The sequence below is a fragment of the Balaenoptera borealis genome, assembly GCF_965194805.1.
Source record: "Balaenoptera borealis genome assembly, chromosome: 6".
Taxonomy (NCBI): Eukaryota; Metazoa; Chordata; class Mammalia; order Artiodactyla; family Balaenopteridae; genus Balaenoptera; species Balaenoptera borealis.
Window position 1 is genome coordinate 797,416 of NC_138863.1, and position 25,217 is coordinate 822,632.

General features: G+C 61.6%; 1 protein-coding gene across 1 annotated transcript in view; it reads right to left on the reverse strand.

Annotated features, from left to right (window-relative positions):
• LOC309631028 (ciliary rootlet coiled-coil protein 2-like) overlaps positions 1-18,777 on the reverse strand; it is a 58,991-nt gene extending 40,214 nt beyond the window's left edge. Inside the window, exons 1-5 of the mRNA XM_082396962.1 lie at positions 18,489-18,777; positions 6,886-7,036; positions 5,828-5,937; positions 3,733-3,839; positions 1,549-1,714 (exon numbers count right to left, since the gene is read on the reverse strand). Coding sequence (XP_082253088.1) covers positions 1,549-1,714; positions 3,733-3,839; positions 5,828-5,937; positions 6,886-7,036; positions 18,489-18,566 — 612 coding nt within the window. The 5' untranslated portion in view covers positions 18,567-18,777. The remainder of the gene's footprint in view (positions 1-1,548; positions 1,715-3,732; positions 3,840-5,827; positions 5,938-6,885; positions 7,037-18,488) is intronic.
• Between the last annotated feature and the right edge of the window lie 6,440 nt (positions 18,778-25,217).

The window sequence follows — 25,217 nt, forward strand, 5'->3', positions numbered from 1 at the left end:
GAGGTTGGACACCAGAAGAGAAAATTGATGACCAGGAGGGTAGATTTGAAAAAGTTATCTACCACATAGACCAGGGGGATAGAAGGAAGGAAAGTCTGGGAGGTTAAGAAGCGTGGGAGGGAGCACGGGGATGGGTAAGGTCCACGGGGCGGGAGAGGGCAGGGGAGAGAGGGGCTTGGGTGACACTGAAGGCGGTAACGGCTGCTTTCCAAGGACAAGGGAAGAACAGCACCCTGAGGAGTCCTAAGCAGGACAGACAGAAAGAAATCCGCACGTCGTCGGCACAGGAAGCCGGCAGAATGCAAAGTCACAGCAAGAGCAAGCGCTCATAGCGGCCAGAGCAAGAAGACGATGCCCTCCGCGGCGGGCCAGCAGGCAGAGGAGGGGGGTCTTTAAGGCGCTGAGAGGAAGAGCCGCCAGCCAGGGAGAGTCGTTTTCAAGGCCAAGGGGGAATAAAGACCCTCGATAAACCAGTGCCAAACTGGACCCGAGGCCCGTCTCCAGGGCATTTGTTTCCCTAGCGGCCAAGGCGGGGGCGTGATGTGTCTCCCATGTCTCCCCAACCCTACGCGGGAGCCCGGCCATCGACGACCACCCTGTGATGACAAACGCATTCCCTCTTGGCGCCCCTGATACCCTCCCGTCCCCGTGCAGGGGTGGCTGCAGCAGGAGGGGCCGCTTGGCTTCTGATCGGAACAGCTGTCCAGCAGGAGGGGCTCTGTCTGCACAGCGGGGTTGGGCCTCCTGCTCCGCCCGATCCGTGTGGGAAGTGCCGACACGGCCTCTCTGAGATGGGCTTGTCCGAGGGACACCTGTGCAGGGTCAGCCTGAGGCCCAGGCGCCCGGGGACCAGCTCGGCCTCTGCTCCTGCCACGTCTGGGGAGAAATCCTGCCCATGGGGCCCGCGGCAGATGCTGGGAGGTCCGTGGGGACATCCAGGGACGATCGGAGCAGAGGTCGCAAGCCCAGCGGGGAAGATGTGGGCAGGCAGAGGCGTGGGGTGACCCTCAAGTGTGTCCCCTACCTCAAGCTGGACGTCCTGCCCTGGTGACCACCCCGGGATGGTCAACACAGCATCTCCCCCCAGCAAGGCTGAGGCCTGGAGCCCTGTGCCCTGACCCCGCGCCCCAGGGCTGCGGGTTTCAGAGGAGGCTGCGTGGGCCCTGCTGGTCTGGCCCGGGAGTGGGGGGCCGTGGTGTGGCCCAGGCTCCTGAGTCTGACCACGAGTCGGGCCTGCGGAGACTCTTCTCGCTAGAGCAGGGCGGCCACGCCAGAGCCAGGGCTCGGCCCTCACTCTACTTTCCAAGCCCAGCCAGGGAGTCCTTCTCTCAAAGTGGGGGTCTTCCCACGCGGTATCCCCCACCCCGCAGGCTAATGTGGCCAAGCCGAGTGGGGGACATGGTGTGGCAGGAGGCCAGGGGCCGTGCCCCCAGGAGGGGCCATGGCGGAAGCCAGCTTACCCTTTCCCGGTTCCTGCCACCCACCCCGACCCCGGCCACGGGCACCAGACCAGGCATCCCCCTGCCCATGGGCGAGAGCCGGGAGCACCTCTCTCTGGGTCCAGCGCTGCCTCTCGCGCAGCTCCAGCTCCGCCCGCAGACGGAGAACGCTGCCCGTCGTCCCGGCCAGCTCCTCGGCCAGCCTGTCGTTGGCCTTCTTCATGTGTCCCAGCTGTTCCCGCAGGAGGGTGTTCACCTGGGAGAGGCCGGTGCTCCTGGACAGGCGGGGACGGAGCGGCGTGGCCATGGGCGGGCGGCCTCTCCTTACGGACGTGCTCAGACAGCCAGGCCCCGAACCTCCTGGGCCCAGACGACCCCAGCTCGACTGTGCAGCCCCCAGACTGCCCCTAAGAGGCGCTGCCCACCTGCAGTGGCCCTCAGTGGCCCCACAAACGGGGGCCAGCCTCTGGGTGCCACCCCGGCACGCCCCTCCTGCCCTGACTCGCTTGCTCTCCCCACCTCCTCCTCCTCTGAGCCGCCCCCCGGCTCCGCCGCACAGCTGTGGCTGGCTCCTCACTCCAGGGTGTGGAGGTGGGGACCCCGAGACCAGCAAGACAGTTAGGGAGCCGGGCCGAGGGTACCAGGGCTGGGAGGGTACCCTGCCGGGCAGCGCGGGGGGAGAGGGAGTCAGGCCTGCCCGTGGAGGGGGCAGCCCCTCTGTGACCGTGGGGGCCTCTCTCCACCCAGGGCAGGCCTGCACGTGGCTGCAGTCGGGGACCCCAAGCCCGCTGGAGCCCGCACCCCCCGGCTAGCTGCGAGGCCACGGGGACTTCCCGTGCTCCTCTCCGCTCTGTGGGCATCAGCTCCTCTCGGCTTATTTACCCACACCCTCCACCCCGCTTCTCCAAAACGGGTTTTCAAAATGCTTCTCAGCACTTTTCTTCCTTTTCCAGAGTCCCTGAGGATGAACCAAGTCCGGGAAGTCTTCCACAAATGGCTTAACCTCCCCCAGGTCTGGAGATGGAGCTGGCCGTGGAGTGGAGGCTCAGCCCTCCCGCTGGCCTCCCTGCAGGGAACGTGGAGAGATGCCCTTCCCTTCTGGGGCTGTGTCCTGGGGCTTGGGGCTACCTCCGGGGGGCTGGGATGTGACACACACTTACCAACGGTGCGCAAGTGAGCCCGATAGTGAAATCAGAGTGGCTTGAAGCCAAAGGGGCCTGGGAGTCAGGGCCAGAGTGTGAAGAAGAGTGGGACTGAGGGGAGAACCCCCGGACCCCCAGGATTGGCAAGGCCAGCCGAGGGCCATGAGCAGCTCAGGCGACCTGCCTGTAGTACAGGCCAGAGCCCCAGCCTCAGCAGGTGTCGGGGGCCTGGGGGTGACACATGAGGGAGCAGAGGGCCAGGGAGGTCCCGTGACCTGTGGGACCTGCACTCTCGCCTGAGGCCCTGGGGGTGGTCGTCCTCCCCATGCTCCTCCTCCTCCCCGAGCTCCTCCTCCTCCCCGAGCTCCTCCTCCCCGTGGTCCTCCTCCTCCTCGTGCTCCTCCTCCTCCCCGAGCTCCTCCTCCCCGAGCTCCTCCTCCTCCCCGAGCTCCTCCTCCCCGAGCTCCTCCTCCTCCCCGAGCTCCTCTTCCTCCCTGTGCCCCTCCTCCTCCCCGTGCTCCTCCTCCCCCCCGTGCCCCTCCTCCTCCCCGTGCTCCTCCTCCCCCCGTGCCCCTCCTCCTCCCCGAGCTCCTCCTCCTCCCCATGCCCCACCTCCCCGAGCTCCTCCTCCTCCCTGAGCTCCTCCTCCTCCCCATGCCCCACCTCCCCGAGCTCCTCCTCCCCGAGCTCCTCCTCCTCCCTGTGCCCCTCCTCCTCCCCGAGCTCCTCCTCCTCCCCATGCCCCACCTCCCCGAGCTCCTCCTCCTCCCTGAGCTCCTCCTCCTCCCCATGCCCCACCTCCCCGAGCTCCTCCTCCCCGAGCTCCTCCTCCTCCCCGTGCTCCTCCTCCTCCCCGTGCTCCTCCTCCTCCCCGAGCTCCTCCTCCTCCCCGTGCTCCTCCTCCTCCCCGTGCCCCTCCTCCTCCCCGAGCTCCTCCTCCTCCCCGTGCCCCTCCTCCTCCCCGTGCTCCTCCTCCTCCCCGTGCTCCTCCTCCCCGTGCTCCTCCTTCCCGTGCTCCTCCTCCCCGTGCTGCTCTGCCCTGGAGTCACCTGGGAAGAGGTGCCAACAGCCCTGCAGCACAGTGGCGTCCGCTGCCTTGCAGTGACGGCTGAGCTCCCTGCACCCCCACCGCCCTGCCTGCCCGGCCTCACCTCTGCTCGGCAGCCTCTAGCCGGCCGAGGGCCTCCTCCAGGTTGACGCTGTGCTCCCGCTCTGACCTCCGCAGCCGAGCCTCAGTGGCCTCCAGCCGGGCCTGCAGCTGGAGAGGGGCATTGACCCACCTGGCTGGACACTTCCAAGCCCAGTGGGCTGGGCAGCTTTGGCACAAAACCCTCCCAGGGACGGGTGAGAGGGTCCCCTGGGGTCCCTAGTTGGGGGGGGCCAGGCTGCGATAAGGGCTGGGGTCGAGCTGGGTCTGCTAAGACGGGTCAGGCAGGCAGCCATCCGTGCCATGGCCCTGTGCCATGTGCCCACGGCCGGTGGAGGGGTTGCCCAGGCTCTGGTCCAGCCACATAAGGGGCAGGTGGGGACCACACCCCCAGTAAGTGGGCCTGGCAGGGAGGGGAGCCCCCCAAATTGGGCCAGGCCAGCCCCCGAGCCTGCTGGAGCCTGAGCAGACGGGGACCCGGGGCTCTGAGGGGAAAAGGCAGTGCTGGGGGCCCCGACCCGAGGAGGCCGGCTGGTGGGGGGCTGAGGCAGGAAGGTCAGGAGAGCTGAAGGGCACCCCTGTGGCACGACATGGGGCCTGAGTACAGGGAGGTGAGTGGCCCCCGCAGCTACCGGTGGGATTGGAGAGGAGGGGCCGGGGGTCCAGCCCAGCTGAGGGGGCTGGGCGGGGGCTGGGAGTCTAGCCAGGATGGAGGCGCCCACGGAACAGCCACGTGGCCCCCCGCTACCACCATCTGCCCCGCCCACCTGCTTGGGGAACCTGAGGAGGCTGGGCCCCTCTGTGGCCCTCACAAGGGGTGCTGAGCTGCCTGCCGGAGCTGGCGTGGGCCTGTGAGTTCAGAGCTCACTGACTCACGACGTTTCCTAATCGGCAGCAGGATTTCTGCGGCTTCTATTCCCACAGGCCCTCTTGTTCCCAACATCTCCCCACCCAGTGCTAGGAAGATCCCCGCCCCCGCACCCCGCCCCACGCAGGGCCCAGGGAGGGCGGGAGACATCGCCGCAGTGCTCCTGGTCCCGCCTGGGATGAGGAGGGCCTTCCAGTCCTGCCCGGGGGTGGGGCTGGTGATGAGAACAGGTGTGACAGTTCGGGGTGGGGGCAGAGAGCCCCTCCCTCTGTGGGGCTGGTGACGCCGCCTATCCCAGGAAGCCCTCGGAACCCTCCAGGAGACGAGGCTGACCCAGGGCCCTCGGGCGTTCGGCACTGGTCACTGGTCATGCTGGAGAAAGATCTGAGTCAGGTCTCAGCCCCAACAATGGCGGCGTGGCCCTGGGCAACTCGGACTAGCTCTGAGCCTCAGTTTCCTCATCTGGAAAGTGGGGTCATCTGCCCTGCCACGTAGACCAGGGGCCTCTGCAGACACAGGGGCTCCCAGTGCCCCACACTGTGGGCCGGGCACCCCAGCTCAGTCCTGCCTCAGAAGCCATCATGTCTTGGGGTGGCAGACATGGGACAGAGGCTCTGACCTAGCAAGTTTCGTCACCTTTCTGCCTCGGTTTCCCCATCTGTCCACCGGGAGGCCCTCCCAGCCCCACAGGTCGTGACCAAACGGCCTCTTGCTGCAGCCAGTCACCCTGGAGGGCAACGCGGCTGCCCAGGGCACTGAGGACAGAGGACCGGGGGCCGAGGGTGTGTCCGGGGTCCGTCCACCCTCGGCTGTCGGGGGTGGGGGCTGGGGGCGGGGCCAGTTCCTCGGCAGGCCCCCAGGCGGTTCCTTTGGGCTCCCCCGCCTCCTCCCCTGGGCAGTTGCTGCTGCCACGTGCTCACGTGGGGCTGGATGCTGGGGCCGAGGGGTCAGGACTGCCCCAGACGCCCCCAGGGCTTCTGGCAGGTGGGGCACAAGTCAGTGCCTAAGCTGGGGGGGAGTCCTGGGGGACCCTGGGGCCAGGGAGCCCCAGGCACCTGTACCGCTTTCACCGGTCCACTCCGGCCTCAGCTTCTCTAGCCATTGCCCAGGGTCCGGCTGTGCCGTGGCCGACCACTGTCATTCCACGTCCTGAGACTCGCTGACGGATCCACCGGTCACCCCGGGCCAGGCTGCCACCCTCCGGCTGCCACGCGTCCCCGCGCACACTTACCCGCTCGCTGACCGCGCGGTACCTGCCGGCCGGCTCGTCCCGCTCGGCCCCCGCCTGGGCCAGCAGCTCCTCCTGCACGTGGGCCGAGGCGGCTGGCGGCTCCCGCACCCCTGCAGGCGCAGCAGCAGGTCAGCCTGTGGCCAGGCGAGCCCCCAGCCCCCAGCCCCCAGCCCCCAGCCCGGCTCCCTGTCCCCGCCGCCGGCCTGCCGATCTGCCGGGACTGACCCGGCGGACCCCGATCTGGGGCCGCACCTCAGCCCCGGGCCGCCCTTCCTCTCCTGTCAGTGGACGTCACGTTTCACCCCGGGACAGACCCATGCCCAGGGCGAGCCCCAAACCAGTTACAGCGGAGTGTGCGGGGTGGCCTGGACGCTGGGATCCCACACCCCCATCAGGCAGTGAGAACTGCTGACGCAGGGTAACCAGATCTCACCCCCAAGTAGTCAGTTGCTGTTCTAACCACACAGTGGGCTTTCTTTTTCCTTAGCACACGCAGTGAGGTCCCCAGTTCCCCTAGGAGGCTGGAGAGCCCCTTATTTCAGAAAGGGGTCTCGGGGCCCCCGCACGAGGGGCTCGGGGCACACTCTGGGGCCAGGCTGCCCTACTGGCTGGGTGGCCTCGGTGCAGGGACCCAGCCGCGCACGCAGCCGTGACAGGCAGCGAGAGGGCACCGCGAGGGGGCCCGGGCGCTGGGGGAGCAGAGCTCTTGAGGGCAGGGTCAGCCCAGCATCCACGCTTCCTGAGTGTCAACTGTTAGGATTTCACTCATCTGACGAAAAACGAACATAGACGAAATCAAGGCTGGTGGGCACAGACGTGTGACAAACCAGTGCAGGGCTAGGTGGGCACGGTCCCTGTGGCCTAGTGGTGAGCGCGCTGTGGGGATCGGCTTCTGAGCCCCGTGGACGATGCCGTGGGAAGGTGTGGTTCTCGCCCTAGCACAGGGGAAGATGATGGGCCGGGAGGGGCCAGCCCGCTCAGGGGACAGGGAGGGGCTTGGCTCCCTGAAGCTGGACTCTGACTGACGGCTCTGCAGCTCCCCTGGTGCCCCCCCTCACCTTGCGGCAGCTCCTCGCCCAGGCTGCCAGCCACAATCTCACGGATGCGGGCAGGCACGGGGATGGGTGAGGCCCGCCAGCCTCCCCCACGCACGGTCAGCGCCCGGTCTTCTCTGCTGGCCACGGGGCTCAGGACGGTGTCCTCCAGCCTCTGAAAAACACCCGCTCAGAGATGCCTGGGGCAGTCCCTGGACAGCTGCCAGAGCCCCACGTGAACCCACTGGAGTTAGTGGGGGCTGCCACGGGGCTCCCATACGGTGGCAAAGTGCCCTGGAGAGGACTGGGCGAGGCTGAGGTCACCCAAGGCCCATGCCTTGGTTTCCCCACCTTTTAAGGTGGGAGGGCGCCCTGCCCATCCTGGTGCTGCTCTGAGCACAGGTGAGGAAAGAAGACCTGGTCCGGAGAACTCCTAGCCTAGGGCACCACCTCGCTCCACCCTTCAGCCCTGCTCCGCCTCTGCGGGGGCTGCACTGACCATCGTGGTGGACCTCTCTGGGGACGCTGGGAGGCAGGCTCTTGCCGCTGGCCCTCCTGGAGCAGGCAGCCTCCCAGTTTTCACAGTGGGGTTGGCAGGGAGGGGCCTGGACCCCACCCAGCAGGCCCACAACAGGAGGGGCTGACAACAGTAGAGGGAAACTGGTAGAAGGTCCACCCACACACCCCCTTTAGGACAAGGCCAGCCATGTGGGGCTTCCCCGTCCACTGGGAGGGGCACGCGTGGGCCCTGGGACAGGGCAGGGTGGGAGCCGAGGGAGGGGCAGTGGGAGGTTCGTGGGGACGGCCTTCCTTCCTAGCCGTCTAGAGCAGCTGACCGGCTGTGGAAGAGGCCCGAATAGGCCTGGACGTGGGTAGGAGACCCTGGGTCCTGGGTACCCAGAGACTGGTCTTGGGGTCTTGGGCTCGAGCTGGCACTTTGCCTCGGCCCTGGGCATTCTTGACTCCACGAGGATGGCACAGCTGGGGGAGGGCCTGGGCTGCCCTCCAGAGCCCAGGACTGGGGCGGGGCCTTTGTCGCCAGGTCTATCGTGGTGCTGACCGTGGGGGGAACTTGTGAACGCTCCAGGCCGAGGCAGCCAATTCTAAACCAGCATGAACATCTGGACGTTAGAGGGTAACGAGGCAAGATGGCCCAGGAGTCAGGACAGTCCACAGCTGCCCACCGGCCCTGCTGCATTTGTGACATGAGTTTTCAGGCAGTGAGTGAAAATAGTAGAGGGTAACCAGATGCTTCCCAGGGGGTACTGGAGATGGATGTCCCCTCCAGTGACTCTCTAGGGCGACAAACCAGGGTCCTCCCATCACCCCCGAAGGTCCCAGACTTCTCAAACTCACCACCATGTGCCCAGCCCCTCCCCACCCCCGGCTTCCCAAGACCCCCCACCCCTAGACTCCCCAGATCTGCCTCCCAGCCCAGGGCCCTGGTGAGTGACCACCACACAGCCTCCTACCTGCCTGTCCTCCTCTGACCCTCCCAGCTCTCCCTGAAGACCCTCTCGAGGCCTAGACCCCTCCACCTGGCTCTGACCCTCAGGCCTGGGCTGGTAGGGATGGAGGGCTTCCTGGGTGCACCCCTGCTCCCCCCACCCCACGGCCCTGGTACAATCTCAGCCCGTCCCCTCCTCCTGAGACCCCAGCCTGGTCTCTTCCACTCACGTCTGGCTGGACACAAGGCCTGCCCCTCCGTCAGCACCAGAGTGGCCAGGGCCACCCCGAGACCCGGGCTCTTGCATGACACCTGGTGAAGCCACGTCCCCATCCCAACAGGAGCTCGGTGCTGGGCAGACACTGAGCAAACTCTCGGGACTGAATTCCACTGCCCCCCACGGGGAGTGAGAGCCCTGGCCCTGGTTCACCTGGACCCCAGTCCTCCTTCACCTGTGTGTAGGAGTTTGAGTCCCCTGGGAGGTCTTGGGGCGGCACCTCGACCACACTCCCCCTGGGGGATCCCCCTCAGCATGACTTTGGGTGGGCGGTGAGCAGCCTCCCTTGAGGGGAGGGGCGGAGGTGCCCACTGCCCCTTCTGGGCAGAGCCGGGAAGGGGGCGCCAAGACCACCAGGGCCCCTCCTGTCCTCAGGGGAGGAAAGGCCGCTGGCAGGGGCTCAGCCATCATCCACCCTGAACCCTCTTTGCACTCAGGGAAACTGAGGCCCAACGAGGAGGCGAGAGCCACCTGAGGCCCGCGGGACTGTCAAGTCCAGGAAGCCTCCTCCTAGGCCAGGAAGGCCCCTGCCCCTCCGCCTTCCACACCACCCTCCCCGCTCCCCCGGGCGTCCGCGGCGCCACCCGCTAACGGGAAAGCAGCAGCGGCACAAACTTGACTCATTCCTAACATTTACAGAGGGTCACTTATTAGCCGAGACGTCCCAAGAGGAGCTGGGGGCGTAATGGGTTCCAGCTGCGGCCGGGTGCCTGCGATGGGCCGTGGCCCAGCTGGAGCCGAGGGAGGCAGCGGGGGCGGCACGACGGGGGTGCGCGGAGGCCCTGGGGCTGCCCCCTCCCACCCCGCCCCACCTCCTGCCCCCCCCACTCCCCCCCAGTAACGGGGGGCGGGGAGGGGCCCGGAGCGGGAGGGGCCTTCACCCAGGGCGGGTCACTGGGCCTGCACCAACCTCTGGCCTTGGGGCTTCGTTCCCCCCATGCCCGCCCGGGACCCCGCGATGCCACCTGCAGCCCTGTGGGCCAGGGGTGGCTCTGGGTCGGGTTTTTGGCCCAGCTTTGTGGGGGTGTGCTGTCTGCCTGTGACCGGGCAGTGCACTGGGAGACTTCTAGAAGCCCCCTCCCCCCCTCGCAGTCTCAGCTGGCCAGAGGGGACACCAGGGCTGGGCATCAGTTCCCCAAAAGACCTCAGACTCTCAGTTGAGCCTGACCATGTCCCCTCCTCCTTTCTGTCCCCAGCGTCCTCCTCCCCGTCAGCTCAACTGGCCTCTAAGGACCTCAGGGAGGTCACAGCCCCTGCGTGACACCCCCGGTGAGCCCTAGAGGGGGGCCTGTATGTGCACACCAGTGGGGTGGCCGCCCCTCCTTCATCGCCGCCGCCCTCCCCGTGTGGCCGTGTGGATGGGGAGGGTCTCCGCTCCGAGGACTCTGGGCTCCCCTCTCTCCCACCGGGATGGGAGAAGGGCTCCCCTCTGGGACAGGTGGGCTGCGGCCCCTGGTCTGCCACTGCCGGTGCGCTGCCTGAGCCCCGGCTGCCACCTGCTCTCCTGAGCCGTGTGTTTCCATCTTTGAAAGTGGGGCGTCCCAGGGGCCCGGGGGCTGCGGCTCGGGGGACCCCGCCCTCCACCCTCGCAGGTGAGGACACGAGGCGGCTCGGGAGGGCGGGTGGAGCTGTAAGATGGAAGCGGAAACCACACAGAACAATCTCGCTCTTTCCCGTGCTGGTGACCAGCATCGGACCCCTGAGTGGCCCCTCTGAATCAGGAGGCTGCTCAGGCACAGGTCCCCAGGGAGAGGAGCCCAGCGACTTCTGGAAGGAAGAGGAGGCTGCCCCATACCCAGAGCCCAGTGACGGAGACCCCTGGGTGGCCCGGGGTGGGTCCAGATGAGCCCAGTGGCAAGGCAGGGAGGGGCGCCAGAAGCCCCATTTAAAGTCACCCTGCGAGAGCGGGTGTCCAGCGGGGGACCTCAACTCAGCCAGGACACAGGCCACGCGCTCCCATGAGTGGGAGCAGGGGCAGCGCGAGCGAGTCAGGATCCTGGGCCCCTCTGCAGAGTCGGGGGCGGGGGGCCCGGCCAGCAGCCTGGGTCTGGGGTGGCGGAGCTCCAACAGTGCCACCGTGTGGCTGCAAGGGGCGCTGCAGGAGCTGGGCCTGTCCGGCGCTCGAGGAGGGAGGCTGGGGCTCCTGGGGGCGGCCGGAAGGCAGAGGCTCCCTTGCTCATGGAGACATGAGAAGGGCGTCACCTCTCGGGGTTTCCCAGCACCCGTTTTATATCTGTCACCTCGGCTGGAAGGGCGGCTCAGGGTCTTGCACTCACGGCGGCAGTGCTGGGACTGGGCCCCCGCCCGTGGGCCCCCAGCACCTTCCCAGTGGCCCGAGATCAGGACTCCGCAGGCACGCTGGCCTTGGGTCCCCTCCCTGAAGGCAGAGGAACGGGGGGCGGCCCAGCCCTCGCTTCCTCCTCCGCCTCTGCCCCTCAGACCCTCCCCAGCACTCCTGCAGGGCCCCAGGCACCCCAGGGCCAGGCTTTGGCCCTCGCCAGGCGTGGGCACAGCTTGAAGAGCACATCTGAGGACAGGGCCTCCAGCCAAGTCCAGCCACCGGACGTCTGCCTGCCGTCCTTCCGTGGCTTGGCCGGCTGCAGAGAGGGCCCTGGGCCTGGGCGGCCGCCTGCCAGGCCCCATTTCCTTAGGAGAAAGAGCTCCTCTGTGCCCGGGGTGACCCCCGGCCCCCGCCAGGCTGTGTCGCAGCGCCGCCCAGCTTCCGATCTCTGTGCGTCCGTTGAGCCCTCTGGGGCCCTGGGCATCACCCCAGGAGCCGGGTCAGGCTTCTGCGGGTGGTAGTTTGGGCCTCAACTAACAATAAAGGGGCGATCTGGGCCAGGCCTGAAAGCAGGCACTGGGGATGGGGGACAATTTCTCATTCATCTCTGCGTCCCCACGCCGGCACCATCAGCGCTTGGCACACAAGCCGGCTCAGACACAGGTCACTACCAGAGGGACTGAAAACCAAGTCCAAGGTATGAATCACCAACTGAAAAATGACTCATGTCACGGGATGAGAGAAGCGCAGCATCCTGTCGATCTTGTTTGCTACTGAGTCCTCTGTGCCCACACAGGCTTCCGGGAGGAGGTGGCAGTTGAGTTGGACCTTGAAGGATAAATAAGAGTCCAGCAGCCAGAGGGGACAGAGGTCGGGCGTCCAGGTGGAGGGGCCAGAGGAGGCAGAGGCAGCGGGATGGGTGTCCAGCCTGTGCGGGGCTGGGGGAGGACGGTGCATGGGAGCCGTGAGGAGGGAGAGGTAACTGAAGGCCTTTCACGTCCCCGTGAGGATGCTGGCGCCCCATCTTCGCTTCTGAACGAGGAAGGGAGACATGTCCCATCTGATTAGCAGTGACCCTGGCTGCCGTCCACACAGGGCTTGGCCACACCCTGGTGCTCTCAAACCATCCCGGCTCCTGTCCCAAGGGTGGGCCCTCACTCACCCAGGCTCTGGGGAGCCCCCCAGACCACCTGTCTCACCCTCGTACAGATGGGGACCCTGAGGCAGACAGTCAGTGGCAGAGCCAGCTCCAGAACCTGAACACCACAGTGCCCTCCTTTCTGCTCTGGGGGCAGGTGCGACTTCATGACTGTGCCACCCCTCCCGGGCCTCCTGACGGCACCTCCTCCCTCCCCCCGGTGCCTCTCCCTTCCCCCTCTCCCCCTCAGACCTCCCCACTTTGGAACCTTAAACCATAAGCACCTCTACAAAACCCGTGGGTGGAGAAGGTGTGGGGGGGGAGGGGAGGACGCAGGACACAGAGGGCCCAGGGGGCCAGCACTCCCTCTGCAGGTACTAGAGCAGCCAGTTAGGCTGTGAAGCTCCTACTTCTGAAGATGTCAGAGAGCCACGGAACCAGTGGGGTAGATGGGCCGACACTCAGGGAGAGGTGAGCGGCAGGGCGTCCTGGGCTGGGGGTGGGTGCTCTGAGTTTGGAAGATCAACGACAGAGCATTTTGTAGCTGCCTGGGAATGGAGCGACCCTCAAAACAGAGCCGGTTTCTCAGCTATTATCATTTTAAAAACGGTAATAGCTTCCCAACACATCAAATACCTAGGAGCCAATGTGATAACAAAATATGTGCAAGACCGCTCCGTTGAGAACTATGTTGAGTAAAATTAGCAAAAACGTAAATGGAAGAATGGAAGACGATATTGTAAAGAGGTCAGTCCTCCTCAAATTAATCTGCAGATTCAATAAAATCCCAATCCAAATCCCAGCAGGGTTTTTAGTTTGTAGAAATTAACAAACTGATTCTAAAATTCATATGGAAGAGTCAAAAGTATGTAGGGAATCGTGAAGAAAGACAAAGCTTATGCTCCCAGACGTAACGACACGTCACAGATCCACAGCGAAGAAGACAGGGTAGCACTGGTATAAGGACCAACTGACCAGCAGAAGAGGTCACGAACTCTGGAAGTACATATGCACACGTGCACATGCAGACACATGTGCACAGACACATGCACACACTGGTCAGTGACAAAGGTGACACACAGTGCAGTGGGGCGATGATGGGATTTTCAGTCTGGGGCTAGGTCCACTGGCTATTCATATGGAAGGCAATGCGTGGTGGTCTCTACCTCACACCATACACAGAGGTCAATTCCAAGTGGATTGCAGATTTAACTGTGAAAGTAACACAATAAAGCTTTTAAGAGAAAACATAGAAGAACCTCTTTGTGCCTTGGAGTAGGCAAAGTGTGTTTCTTAAATAGCACACAAGCAGCACTAACCTAAGGTGGAAAATGGACAGATTGTGCCGTATTAAAGTTATGAACCGTTCCTCAAAGGCACCATTACAGGAGTGAAAAGGCCACCCACAGGAGATATTTGCAATGCACGTATTCAATAAAGGACTTGTTTCCAGATTATGCAATCAAATCCAAATCAATAATAAGAAGAGAAGGCACCCCAAGAGAAAAACGGGCACATTGTAGAGCAGACACTTCACAAAGGAAGATGTCTGGAGGGCCAATAAACACAGGGAAATGTGCTCAGTTTCATTAGTCATCGGGTAAATGATAGTTAAAACCATAATGCAATACCACTGTGCATTCGCCATAATGGCTAAATAGGAAAATGACAGGAAATGCCAAGTGTTGGCCACGATGTGTAGCAGCCCCTCACACACTGTAAATCCATACAGCCACTTAGGAGACCTGTTGGCAGTATTCACTGAAGCTGGATGTATGCAGACCTGTGACCCAGCACTTCTATGGCTGGGTGTGCACCCAACAGAAACATACACGTATGGCCCCCAAAGATAATGTAGCAGAATGTTCATGGCGGTGCTGTTCATGAAACCACTCAAATGGCCATTAGCTATAAAATGAACACCAAGCGCAGCATATTCACACACTCGAGTGTACAGCAAACGATAACGACGTGCTGCATTCCGGGTGAATTTCACAAACGTGGTGTAGTACAAAGAGAGTGTGTGTATACACATGCACGTATATGGCTCCACTTCTATAAGGTTCCCAAGCGGGCAAGGCTAATCTATGCTGGGGGAGGGGGCCTCTGGCATTCTGATAACGCTCTACTGGGGAGGGTGCTAGTCACACGATGGGCTCCGTTAAGCTGCACACTTAGGACGTATGCACGTTTTTATATGCATGCAATACTTCAACCAAAAGTAAAAAAGAAACTCCAGTGATTTTTCATCTCAAAGGCCAGTTTCTAGAATATGGGGCTCCGCTGTCATCCCCACACTTTGAGGACAATGACTTTCCATCCATTCTCCAAGCTACCACCGGTCCACCACTCCCACCCGCGCACTCGACCGTCTACCACCACCTGTACGACAGCCCCTTCCCCCACCCACCCGAACGTCCCTTTGTCCCTTCGTCCGCTAATCCTGAGCTCGGCAGACTCTATCTGTAGGCCAAATCCAGGCCTGCCGCTTGTTCATAAGTAAAGCTTTCTTGGAAAATAACCACATCCATTTGCTCACACACTGTCTGTGACCCCCTTCATGCTCCAATGTCAGAGCTGAATAGTTGCTACAGAAACTTTATGATTTGCAAAGCCTAACATATCAGTCATCTGGCCCCCTCCAGAAAAAGTTTGCCAGCCTCTGCTTTAATCCATATATCTACTCATCCCACCCCCCCATCCCACCCCATCCCATCCTATCCCATCCCACCCACCCCCCACCTCATCCCATACCATCTTCTCTCTTGTACTAAGGACATTGCTCCAGCAATCCTTCCTTACTGTTTACGTATCAGTTATTTTTCTCTCTATCAGACCATTCTTGTCGACACAAACTGTCATAACTTATCCTCACCTTAAAAAAATGTATTGCCCCTACACGTCCCACGAGGTACCCTTGTGGTCAATGTCACACATGACCTCCACGTTGTTGAATGCCGTGGTCCACCATCTCCTCTTTGCTTGACCTACTAGCAGCACTTTGTGCTGACGATCTTTCCTCCTCCCTGAAACTCTCCCCTCATGAGGTTTCCAGACATCGTCCTCTCCCAGTCACTCTCACCTCCTTTGGCCTCCCCATCTTGGTCCCCTTGGCTGGTTCCTTCTCGCCTCCCCCATCTTTAGGTGTGGGTGTACAGTCTTTTCCTGGGTACAGTCTCCCCTTGGGATCTCACCCAGTGACCCACATGCCAACAGCCCCGGACGTCTAGTCCCAGCATGGAGCTCTTCCCTGAAACCAGATCCAGGCGTCCGTTTGCCTCCCGACTGCCTCCGTGCGGACGCTAATCAGCTTTTCCACTTTACGATGCTCAAAGCAAAACCTCTGAGCACAGGATAGTTAAACTAGATGTAAAGAAAAACTTGAAAATCTCTATATGTTTGAAAACTAAGGTATTTATACCTTTAGATAATCCAGGGATAAAATAAGAAACCACAGTGGAAATTAGAAAACAGTTTGAACTGGGTAATAATGAAACTTATTATATCAAAATTTATGGGATACAGCTAAAGCCTTGTTTAGAAGGAAATGCATACATTGAAGAAGAATGTAAAATGATGCCGCCACTATGGAAAACAGTATGGAGGTTCCTCAAATTAAACACGGGATTACCATAGGATCCAGCAATCCCACTTCCGGGTATACACCCAAAAGAGGTGAAAGCAGGGATTTGAACAGATATTTGCAGCACTATTAACAACAGCCAAAGGTGGAAACAACCCAACTATCCATGAACATATGAATGGATTAACAAAATGTGGCCCATCCGTACGATGGAATATTATTCAGCCTTAGAAAGGAAGGACCTTCTGACACAGGCTACAGCATGGATGATCCTTTAGGACATAATACTAAGTGAAATAAGCCAGACACAAAAAGGCAAGTATCGTATGATTCCACTCATATAAGGTCCCTAGAGGAGTCAGATTCATAGAGATAGAAAGTAGGATGGTGGGTGCCAGGGCTGGGGGAGGGGGAGGAGGAGTTAGTGTTTAGCGGGGACAGAGTTTCAGTTTGGGGAGATGAAAAACGTTCTGGAGTTGGATGGTGGTTATGCCGCACAATGTGAGTGTACTTAATGCCATTGAGCTGTACACTTAAAAATGATGAAAATGGTAAATTTTATGTATATATAATTTACCACAACTTTTTAAGTAAAAAAAAATTTTTTAAACAAAGAAGGCTGCAGATCAATGAACTAAGCATGCATCTCAAAAAATTAGAAGAACAACAACCCAAGGAACTAAAAACAAAGGAATAATAAATATATAAATCAATGAAATAGAAGACAAAAATACCGTAAAGAGGATCCACAATGACCAGTATCATCAATGAAAAAGGAGGTGTCAATTCGGGGTGACCAACTCATCCCAGCCTGCCAGGGACTTCCTCAGATTGGGTCCTGGGTGACCCCTGGGTCTCAAACCCCTCAACGCTCAGAGGCAGGTGGTTACCCGGCTTCACATCCTCAGACTTCAAGAAGACAGTAAGAGGATATTGGGAACAACTTTCGGCAGTAAATTTGAAAATTTAGATGTAATGGACAAGTTCTTAGAAAAATACCTTTAATCAAAACCTAACCCAAAAGAGAGAGTGAAAATTCCTGAAGCTTCTAGAGGAACTGGGTCCAGAATTACAAATCTTCCTGCCCATCGGCCTTCTCCACCGCCTCTGCGTCCAGACCCTCAGAGAATGCATCTGTAAGGGTGGGCCGGGGCCGGGGTTGACAGGGGCAGCAGCTCCGGCTGCAGCAAGCGGGGTGTCAGGAGCTCCTCTGGGCAGGGGAGCGCATTCAGGCCTGGTCCCACAGGAGCCCCCATCCTCAAGCCACGCCTTGCCCAGACTCCTCGGTTTCCCCGTCTGTAGCTGGAGGGGCTGGAGGATGCCCCCCTCCTCCCCCTCCGGACGGGCCTATCTGGGCATCTTGAGGCGCCTGCCTGCCTGCTCAGCCCTGGAGTAATTGCACCGCGATCTCCATCACCGTGGTGCAGACAACAGGTGTTGGCTGGGCGGGTGGAGCGGACCTCGGCCAGGGCTCCTCGTGGCTTTCAGATGACGGTTTCCCACGGGCAGCGGGAGTTGGGGGGCAGCCACTTTTGCCAAGCACCAATGCCCACTGCCGGATCTCAGCTCCGTCCTGTGTTTCTCCCTCAAACCGGCCTGTAACCATAGCAACTTGCTTCAACTCTCGAGCCTCTATTTTCTTGGAACCCAAAGGGGTGGTAGAATCCTCACAGGCTGAGGGGGTGCCTGGCTTGGAAACTGGCGTGAAAGTGGCCCTCCCTCCCCTGACCCCTCCACCGGCCCTCATGGTCACCGGCACCCAGGACCTCGCAGAGCTGGGCCTCACGGGAGCTGGACAGAGAAAGTCACCCCACCCAGGGCCATCTTGTCAGTCTTGCTGGCGCCCTTGTCGTGGTCTGTCCTGCGTGGGCACCTGTGTGTGTGTGTGTGTGTGTGTGTGTGTGTGTGCGTGTGCACGTGTGGTGGCTCCGCCATGCTATTTAATTACGGGGACAACTGTGGGCAATTACTCCTCTGCGGTGACCTGTTTGCACAGGGCCATGTCACCCCCTCACACAGCGCAGTTTTGAGGTTCTAATAACTGGGTTGATAAACAACTCTGAGTCAGCTGGTTCCCAGGGGTTTGCTGGGGTCCCTGAGGGGTAAATCAGGGTGGGGACTGTCTGTCTGTGATGGCCGGCAGGGGGCACTTAAGGGGGTGGGGTGGCAGGGCCGGGCACGGGGCTGGAAGTAGGGAGTGACGAGGAGGGGGCGTGGGGTAATTCCCAGTAGTTATCGTTGTAGCTGCTGTTTTTGTTATGCAGGTGGGTGCTGTGAAGGAAAACTGAACCAGCACTTCTGGAGCTCACAGAGTAGACACCGGGCACGGACCACCCCCACGGGTGCACGCCTCTCCAGGGAAGCCCCCGCTGATTCCCACACCTGGCCCCAAGGCAGTAGTGAACTAGACCCCAGAAGGTCGGGGTGGGAGGGTCCTCCATGCCCCACCCCCAGGGTGCAGGCGGCAAGCCTGAGGCCCAGAGAGGGGGGCTGACAGCCCGAGCCCACACAGCGCGGAGCAGGGAGGCTGGGCCTGGGGCGCAGGTCCCCGGCCCCCAGTTCAGTCTCTCCCAGGCTCCTGTCCCGAGCAGAGTCTGCACGTGTGTGCACCTGTGTGTGTGTGTGTGCGCCTGTGTGTAAGGGCGCCTGTGTGTGCGTGTGCACGCTCGTGTGGTGCTCACGCTGGCCACGTGAACGCATGGAAGGTGCCCCTTGGAGCCGGGGGGGGGTGTGGCCTCTCTGTGCAGGGTCCTTTCCCTCCCAAGGTGCCCTTGGGGCCTGCTCCCAGCAGGGTGCCCTTGGGGCCTGCTCCCAGCAGGGTGCCCTTGGGGGCTGCTCCCAGCAGGGTGCCCTTGGGGGCCTCCTCCCAGCAGGGTGCCGGAGGACAGCCACGCCACTGACCTGGATCACAGCGTCCAGCCCCGGCCGGGACCGCTCGGCAGAGCCCCCGTTGCCAGGCTCGCTGGAGGTGGAACTCATCGTGGGCTGGGGCACAGGACCCAAGGGAAAGCAGGGACTCTGCTGCCGGTGAGTTTCCTCCTGGGACCCTGGCCAGGCCAGGACCTCCTTCTGTGCGCCGACCCTGCACCTGGGCAGCACCTGGCTCCTCTGTCCTGGGCGCCCAGCTGCCCTCTCTGGGTTGGCGGGACAGCGTGGCTGACTGAGCCCATAGGCGTTGCTGCGGCAACTGCGACGCTGAGGGCTGGTTTTCCCTGGAAACAGGAGTGCAGGCCCCGTTGCCACGGGGACTAACGAACGCTGTTGTCCAGAAGCCGTTCCCCAGGAGACCTGGAGAGGCGCTGGGTGAAGCCCTCCACGTGAGCGACCACACCCGGGCGACCGGCCTCTCCCCCAGGCCCCCAGCCCTGCAGGGAAGGGCCCTCAGCCCTCCACTGGGCAGCTGCCCCAGGAGGAGTTGTGTGCTCGGTGGCCACACACCAGGTAGAGGAGGCATGCAGACCACGGGTCCTTCCTGATTGAGACTCATAAACTATGACTCTTTTCCGAGCATTTGCAAAGGAACTTGAGTTCAGTAGGGCAATGCCGTGTAACAGGTGGGCAGACTGAGCCTGCGGAGGGGAGGTCACCTGACCAAGGACCAGAGGAGACCCCCGTCTTCCTAACTCGCCCTTGGATGCGCCTTCTGGAATCTGGTTTCCCTCTGGAGCCCTTTCAGGGTGACCTGCCCCATGGGTCGTGCGTTTCATACTTGCCACGGGAAGTTCACTTCTCCCTCACCTGAGCCTCCCCGGAACCACACAGAGCATTGGCAACAGCTGACCCGTCGGGGGTGGTGATGGGTGAGGAGAAGGGGGGGATCGGGGCTGTCCCTGCAGACCCAGAGCTCTGTCCTCCCCAGCCTCGGCCTCTGCAGTGAGCCTGGCACCCCAGTGTTCCCTCCCCACTCGCTGCCCTCAGGGGATCCTCCTTCAAATCTGGACCTTTCCCAGCCGGGCTAATGCCGACAGGAGTCCCTCTTGGAAACGGGCAGCCTCAGGAGGCGGGCCCTGCAGCCGGGAGTGACAGCCCCCCTAATAAAAGGAGGTCAGTTCGGGGCCCTGGGGACGGGGGTGGTCCCCAGACTCCCAGAGACCTGGGCTCTTCTGCGGCGGCTCAGGAGATAGAGGTGGCCTGCCGGGCAAGGCCAGAAGGGACCAGCAGTGAGGGTGGACACTTAGCGGGTCAGCATATCTGTCCCCAGGGGTGCCAGGGGCGAGACTGGCGGGGCCCAGGCCACTTCCTCAGAACCGAACTTCACGACGGCGGTGCCGTTGCTTAAAGGAAGCTCTCCCCGAGCAACGCGTGCCCTCTGTCTCCTCCTGGTGTCCTCAGGCTGCCCCCACCCCCTGCCCACCACCCGTGGGGAGAGCCACGAGCGTGCCCCACGCAGGGACAGGCCGGGCTCTTGGCCAGACGCAGCCCTGCTGGGCATTCGGGGCTGCCGCGGGGCTCAGCGGACAGTTCTGGGGGAAGGGGGACAAGGCCATCCTCTGACCATGGCCCCTCTGGATTAGTGGTGACTTCTGGCTTCCGAAGGCGCCGAGCTGAGGTCCAGATTCTGACCGCCATGGCTGGGGCACCTGCCTGGCACCCAAGGCTGCCTCTAGCTCCTTGAGCCCTGGACCCCTGTGGGCCCCAAGGACTGAGCACCTGGGGAGCTGGGGAGGGGGCGGGGAAGGGGCAGGCTCGGCACCTCCTGCTGCCCGGAGGCTGGGCCTCGTCTGCCCCCAGGGAGCTGGGCTCGGGGGCTTGAAGAGTGTGACCCTGCCCTCTGGGGAGAGTTCCTACCTGGGGGGCTCAAAGGGGGGGTGCTCGGACAGTGGGGGGTGAGAGGCTGCAGGGGTGACGCAGGGACCCTGCCCCCCGGCACCTGCTCTCGTGTGGTGGGTACAGCGGAGCACCAGACTCTACATCACGGCGAAGACAGGAGCCCGGGGGAGGGTGCCTCCACCTGGGGCACCTGGGAGGTGTGGGGCTATCGGGGCATTAAAACCCTGCCACGAAAGTCCTCATCGTCAGAGCTGAGACGTAGGGGAATATCTTCGTGGCCTTGGATTTGGCAATGATTTCTTGGATATGATACCGAAAACACAGGCAACAACAAAACCAAAAATAATAAACTGGATAAATTAAAAACTTCTGTGCATCAAAGAAGCTATCAAGAGAGTGAAAATGCAACCCTCAGAATGGGAGAAAATATTTGCAAATCATATACCTGATATCGGAATTAATGTCCAGAATATATGAAGAAATCCTACAACTCAACAACAGCAAACTCCAAACAACTCGATTTTAAAATGGGCAAAGGCCTTGAATAAACATCTCTCTAAAGAAGACATATAAATGCCAATAACTCCATGAAAAGATGCTCAACATCACTAACCGTTATGGAAATGCAAATCAAAACCACAATGAGATATCACCTCACACCCATTAGGATGGCCACTATCAAAAAACCCCAGAAGGGACTTCCCTGGTGGTCCAGTGGTTAGGACTCCATGCTCTCACTGCCGAGGGCCCAGGTTTGATCCCTGGTCGGGGAACTAAGATCCCACAGGCCGTGCAGCATGGCCAAAAAAACCCAACCAACCAACCAAACAAACAAACAAAAAGCCCCAGAAAATAACAAGTATTGGCAAGGATGTGGAGAAATCAAAATCCTTGTGCATTGTTGGTGGGAATAAAAAATGGTGCAGATGCTATAGAAAATAGTATGGTGCATCCTCAAAAAATTAAACATAGAATTACCACGTGATCCAGCAATTCCACCTCTGGGTATAAACCCCAAAGAATTGACAGCAGGGTCTCAAAGAGATATCTGTACCCTCGTGTTCATAGCAGTGTTCTTCACAACAGCCAAGTGTTCACTGATAGATGCACGCATAAGCAAAATGTGGTCTGTGCATACAATGGAACGTTATTCAGCCAGAGGTGAAGTACTGACACAGGCTACAGCATACGTGAACCTTGAAGACACCGTGCTAAGTGAAATAAGCCAGCCACAAAAAGACAGACGCTCTATGATCGCATTCATATGAGGTCCTTAAAGCAGTCAAATTCATAGAGACAGAATGTAGAATGGGGTTTACCACGGGCTGGGGGAGGGGGATGGGGAGTGAGTGTTTAAAGGGGACCGAGTGTCAGTTTGGGAAGAAGAAGAGTTCTGGAGATGGATGGTGATCTTGGTGGCACGATGTGAATATTTTTAATGTCACTGAATTTACACTTAAAAATTGTTAAGATGGTAAATTTTATGTTTTGTTTTTTGGTCACAATAAAAACATATCAAAAAGAAAAACAAAAACAACCCAAATCTGCCTGCAGCACCTGGGGATCAAATTCTTCTCCCCCACCTGGCAGCTTCAAAGGAGCCCTAGTAGCTTCTGTGGTCCGGGCTGTGCAATAGATGCCGCATTCTAGGGGAGGGTTGGGGTGACTCCGGTCTGGCCCTGGGCTGACTGACTGGGCCTGTGCGACAGAGCTGGGTCACCCTGCGTGACGCCAGGTGACCGTGTGGCTGCTCCCTGGGCCTGAGAGAACGTCAGCCTTGGGCCCCTTTCTCACCCCCCCTCCTCCCCACCCCTGTGCCGAGGCCCTTGGGACCCCCCTCTCCCCATAGACCCCGGCCCGCCCCGTCCTGGGCTGTGGCCACCCCTGGCTTCCTTCCACCTTGGAAAGCTTCGTGGCTCAGCTGTCTGCTCCCCACCTGGTGGGGGGGTTACCTTCCCGGTGACCCTGCTGGTCGGCCACATGCCTGCTTCTCTTTGGGCGGCCCGAGTGTTCACAAGCGCCTGGATGGCTCACCTCCTCGGGGCTCCCCCCCGCAGCCCCCATTGGAGAGGTTGATCCTCACACCCCGGCCTGCGCCCCCCTGCCCCCCGACACCACACGTGCATCTTGCATGTTGTGCAGGAACCGACCCGAGTGCCTCCCCAGGCGTCTCCATCAACCTTGGGGTCGATTGTCCCATCACATCCTTCCACACCTAGTCCTGCAGGCTCCCTGCATGTTTACGTCAGAGCTGGGCGCACGCTGAGAGCTGGGTCCCTGTGAGAAAGGGCAGCAGGCTGGGTGGCCACCCCCCCGGGGGGCAGCCTGCCTCCCCTCCGCCCCGTGGCCCCTCCTAGCGGGTAGCAGCCTCCACACCCTCCGCCTCCCCCGTGCCAGCGAAGGGGGAGAGGCTGCCGTGCTGAGAAGCAGGCCCGCGGGGTGGTGGTGGGTGGTCAGGAGGACAGCCCCTGGGCCATGGCGACCGGGAGCGGGGACAGATCCTGGCCGCCAGGGCTCACGTCCTGTAACCCGGGGGAAATGCTTTCCCAGGAAATCACTGGGATCCAGGGGCTCCAGCCCCAGGGGCATCACTGTGCACGAGTCTGACGTCCAGTAACGGGGGACAGCGGGCGACGTGGGATGCGGCCCGAATGGGCCGGGAACCGAGGGGCCAGGGCGGAGCGAGGCCACGCCGAGGCCAGAGTCTCTCCTCCGTCTGACGCCGGCCACCCGGGGGCTGCTCCGGACGGCAGCCAGGGCAGGGCCGCCACCTGTGTCCTTCCGGGGGCAAGCCCCTCGCCACCCGGATTGTCCCTCACCTGTGCCGAGCCCTCGCGGGGGCTGCCACTGTGCTCCCAGGATTCATTTCACGAGCCTGTTCAGGTGGGATGCGTGACCCCTCTCCCAGCACCTCTGGGAGCTGCTGAAATACAGGCTCCCGCGCTGCCCTGAGCTGCACTGAGATGGAAGCAGCACAGACACGCGCAGGCCCGCCCGCCCGGCCCACGGGGAGCTCTTCAGATCCGCCCGCGACGCTGAGCACGTCTGGTCCTCCCCTCACTCCCCGCTCCTCCCCGCTGGGGTCCCAGGGCTGTGGTCCTGGCGGCTGTGGCCCGAGGTTCGTGGTCTAACGCTGCCTGGCCGGCTGGGGTGGGCGCCTGCTTCCCCTCCGCCCTCGGCCCCGACTCTCTCGTCTCTCTCCCCGCTCTCCCGGCTGGGTCCTGGCAGGTCCAGGCGGAGCTCACATCCAGCTTTCCTGGGGCCTCCACTCATTGTGCCTGCTGCGTGCCAGCCTCTGTGCCCACCCTGGCGTACACTGAGGAGGTCCACCCTGCCCCAGCCGCATGGAGTTTACCATCTGCTGGGGGCATTTACCACCCGTCCAGGGGCTGCAGGGGAAAGGACGTGGCCTGGCTCATCAGGGCTCCGATCAGAGCTGAGGTCTGGGAAAGCACAGGGGGGCAGCGGGCAGGGGCCGGGGCGGGGGAACGTGTGCAGAGGGGCCCGGGGTGGGGCAGCAAGGAACTGGCAGGGGACCAGTGTGCCACAGGAGGGGTCAGGGGTCAGCCAGGCAGGGCCTGCTGTCAGGCCAGGGGAGGAAGCGAGCCCTGTGAGCATGCAAGTACGGAGACGGATGACACCAGAGGCACGTGGTGGGGTCGGATTTCTTCCCCTTGGGTGGGCAGGCTCTGGAGGCTCAGGGCCGTGGCCGGGAGGCCCGGGGAGGAGCGGCATGGGGCTGAGGAGGGGTGGCTATGGGTGGAGGTGTGCACGCAGGGAGGGGCGAGCAGATCCAGGACTAACTGGGCAGAAGGAGGGTGACCTCTAGATGGGAGCGGGGGGTGGGAGAACCCTCTGGGGGCAGACTGGAGACGCACGTTGAGCTTGCTGGGTACAAGGTGCCTGAGACGTCTGAGGGCAGATGGGCCTGGTCCTGGGGCCACAGGAGCAGGGGTGTCAGCAAAGGGCGATGATGGACACGCACGGCAAGGGAGAGGAGACCACACAGGAGGGAGAGTGGACAGCCAGCCTCAGGCACTTCAATGTCCCCGGCCGGGGGGACGGGGCTCCAGGGGCCAAGAGAGGAGCGCTCCCCGGGCACAGGGCTACCCCTGAGCCGGGAGCAGATACCTAGTGGGGCCTGTTGGGCGTGGAGCTGGGCCTTCCTCTAGGCTCAGAGCCCCTTGGCGCTTTGGGTACACAAAGTGTCGCCAAGTCTCCTGGGCAAATTCAGGAGAATTGTGAGATTCTTGGGAAAGTGAAGCTGGAGGAATGTGAGAGTCATCGAATCACAGATAGTGGAGCCAAGGTGCAGACAGGGCCCCATACCTGAGGGTCAGGGTCAGGAAGGAGGGACCCCAGTTCCTCTGCAGCAGTGCCCCCTCCCTGCAGGTCAGAGTCCCATAGAGACAGAGGGACCGTGGCAGACGGCTGGGCAGGTGCTGGAGGGGGCGGCAGGGCGAGGCTTCCCAGCCCGGCCGGGCGGTCCCAAGGAGACTGTCCCCGGAACCAGGCTGGGTCCAGCTCCAGGCTCAGGTGGTGACAGCCCCTCTCAGGCAGAAGGGCAGGCAGGGTGGGAGGTGGGCACCTCCAGGGTCCGAGGGCCTGGGGCTGGGGGCCAGGGGCTGGACACACACCCTGCAGGGGGAGGTAGCAGGATACTCACCGGCACTTGGGAGGGCACCAAGTTTGAGGCTGCTGCTTTAATAGGGCACAGGTGCCTGAGGGTATATCCAGGTTGCTATGGAAACAGCCCCAGCCCTGACCCACAGTGGGGTCTCGGGCAGCCATCGCCCTGCCTTACCTTTCTCATCTGAGCAGTGGGGATGTCCCACCCAGTTTTGGGGGGAGGCCCCAACG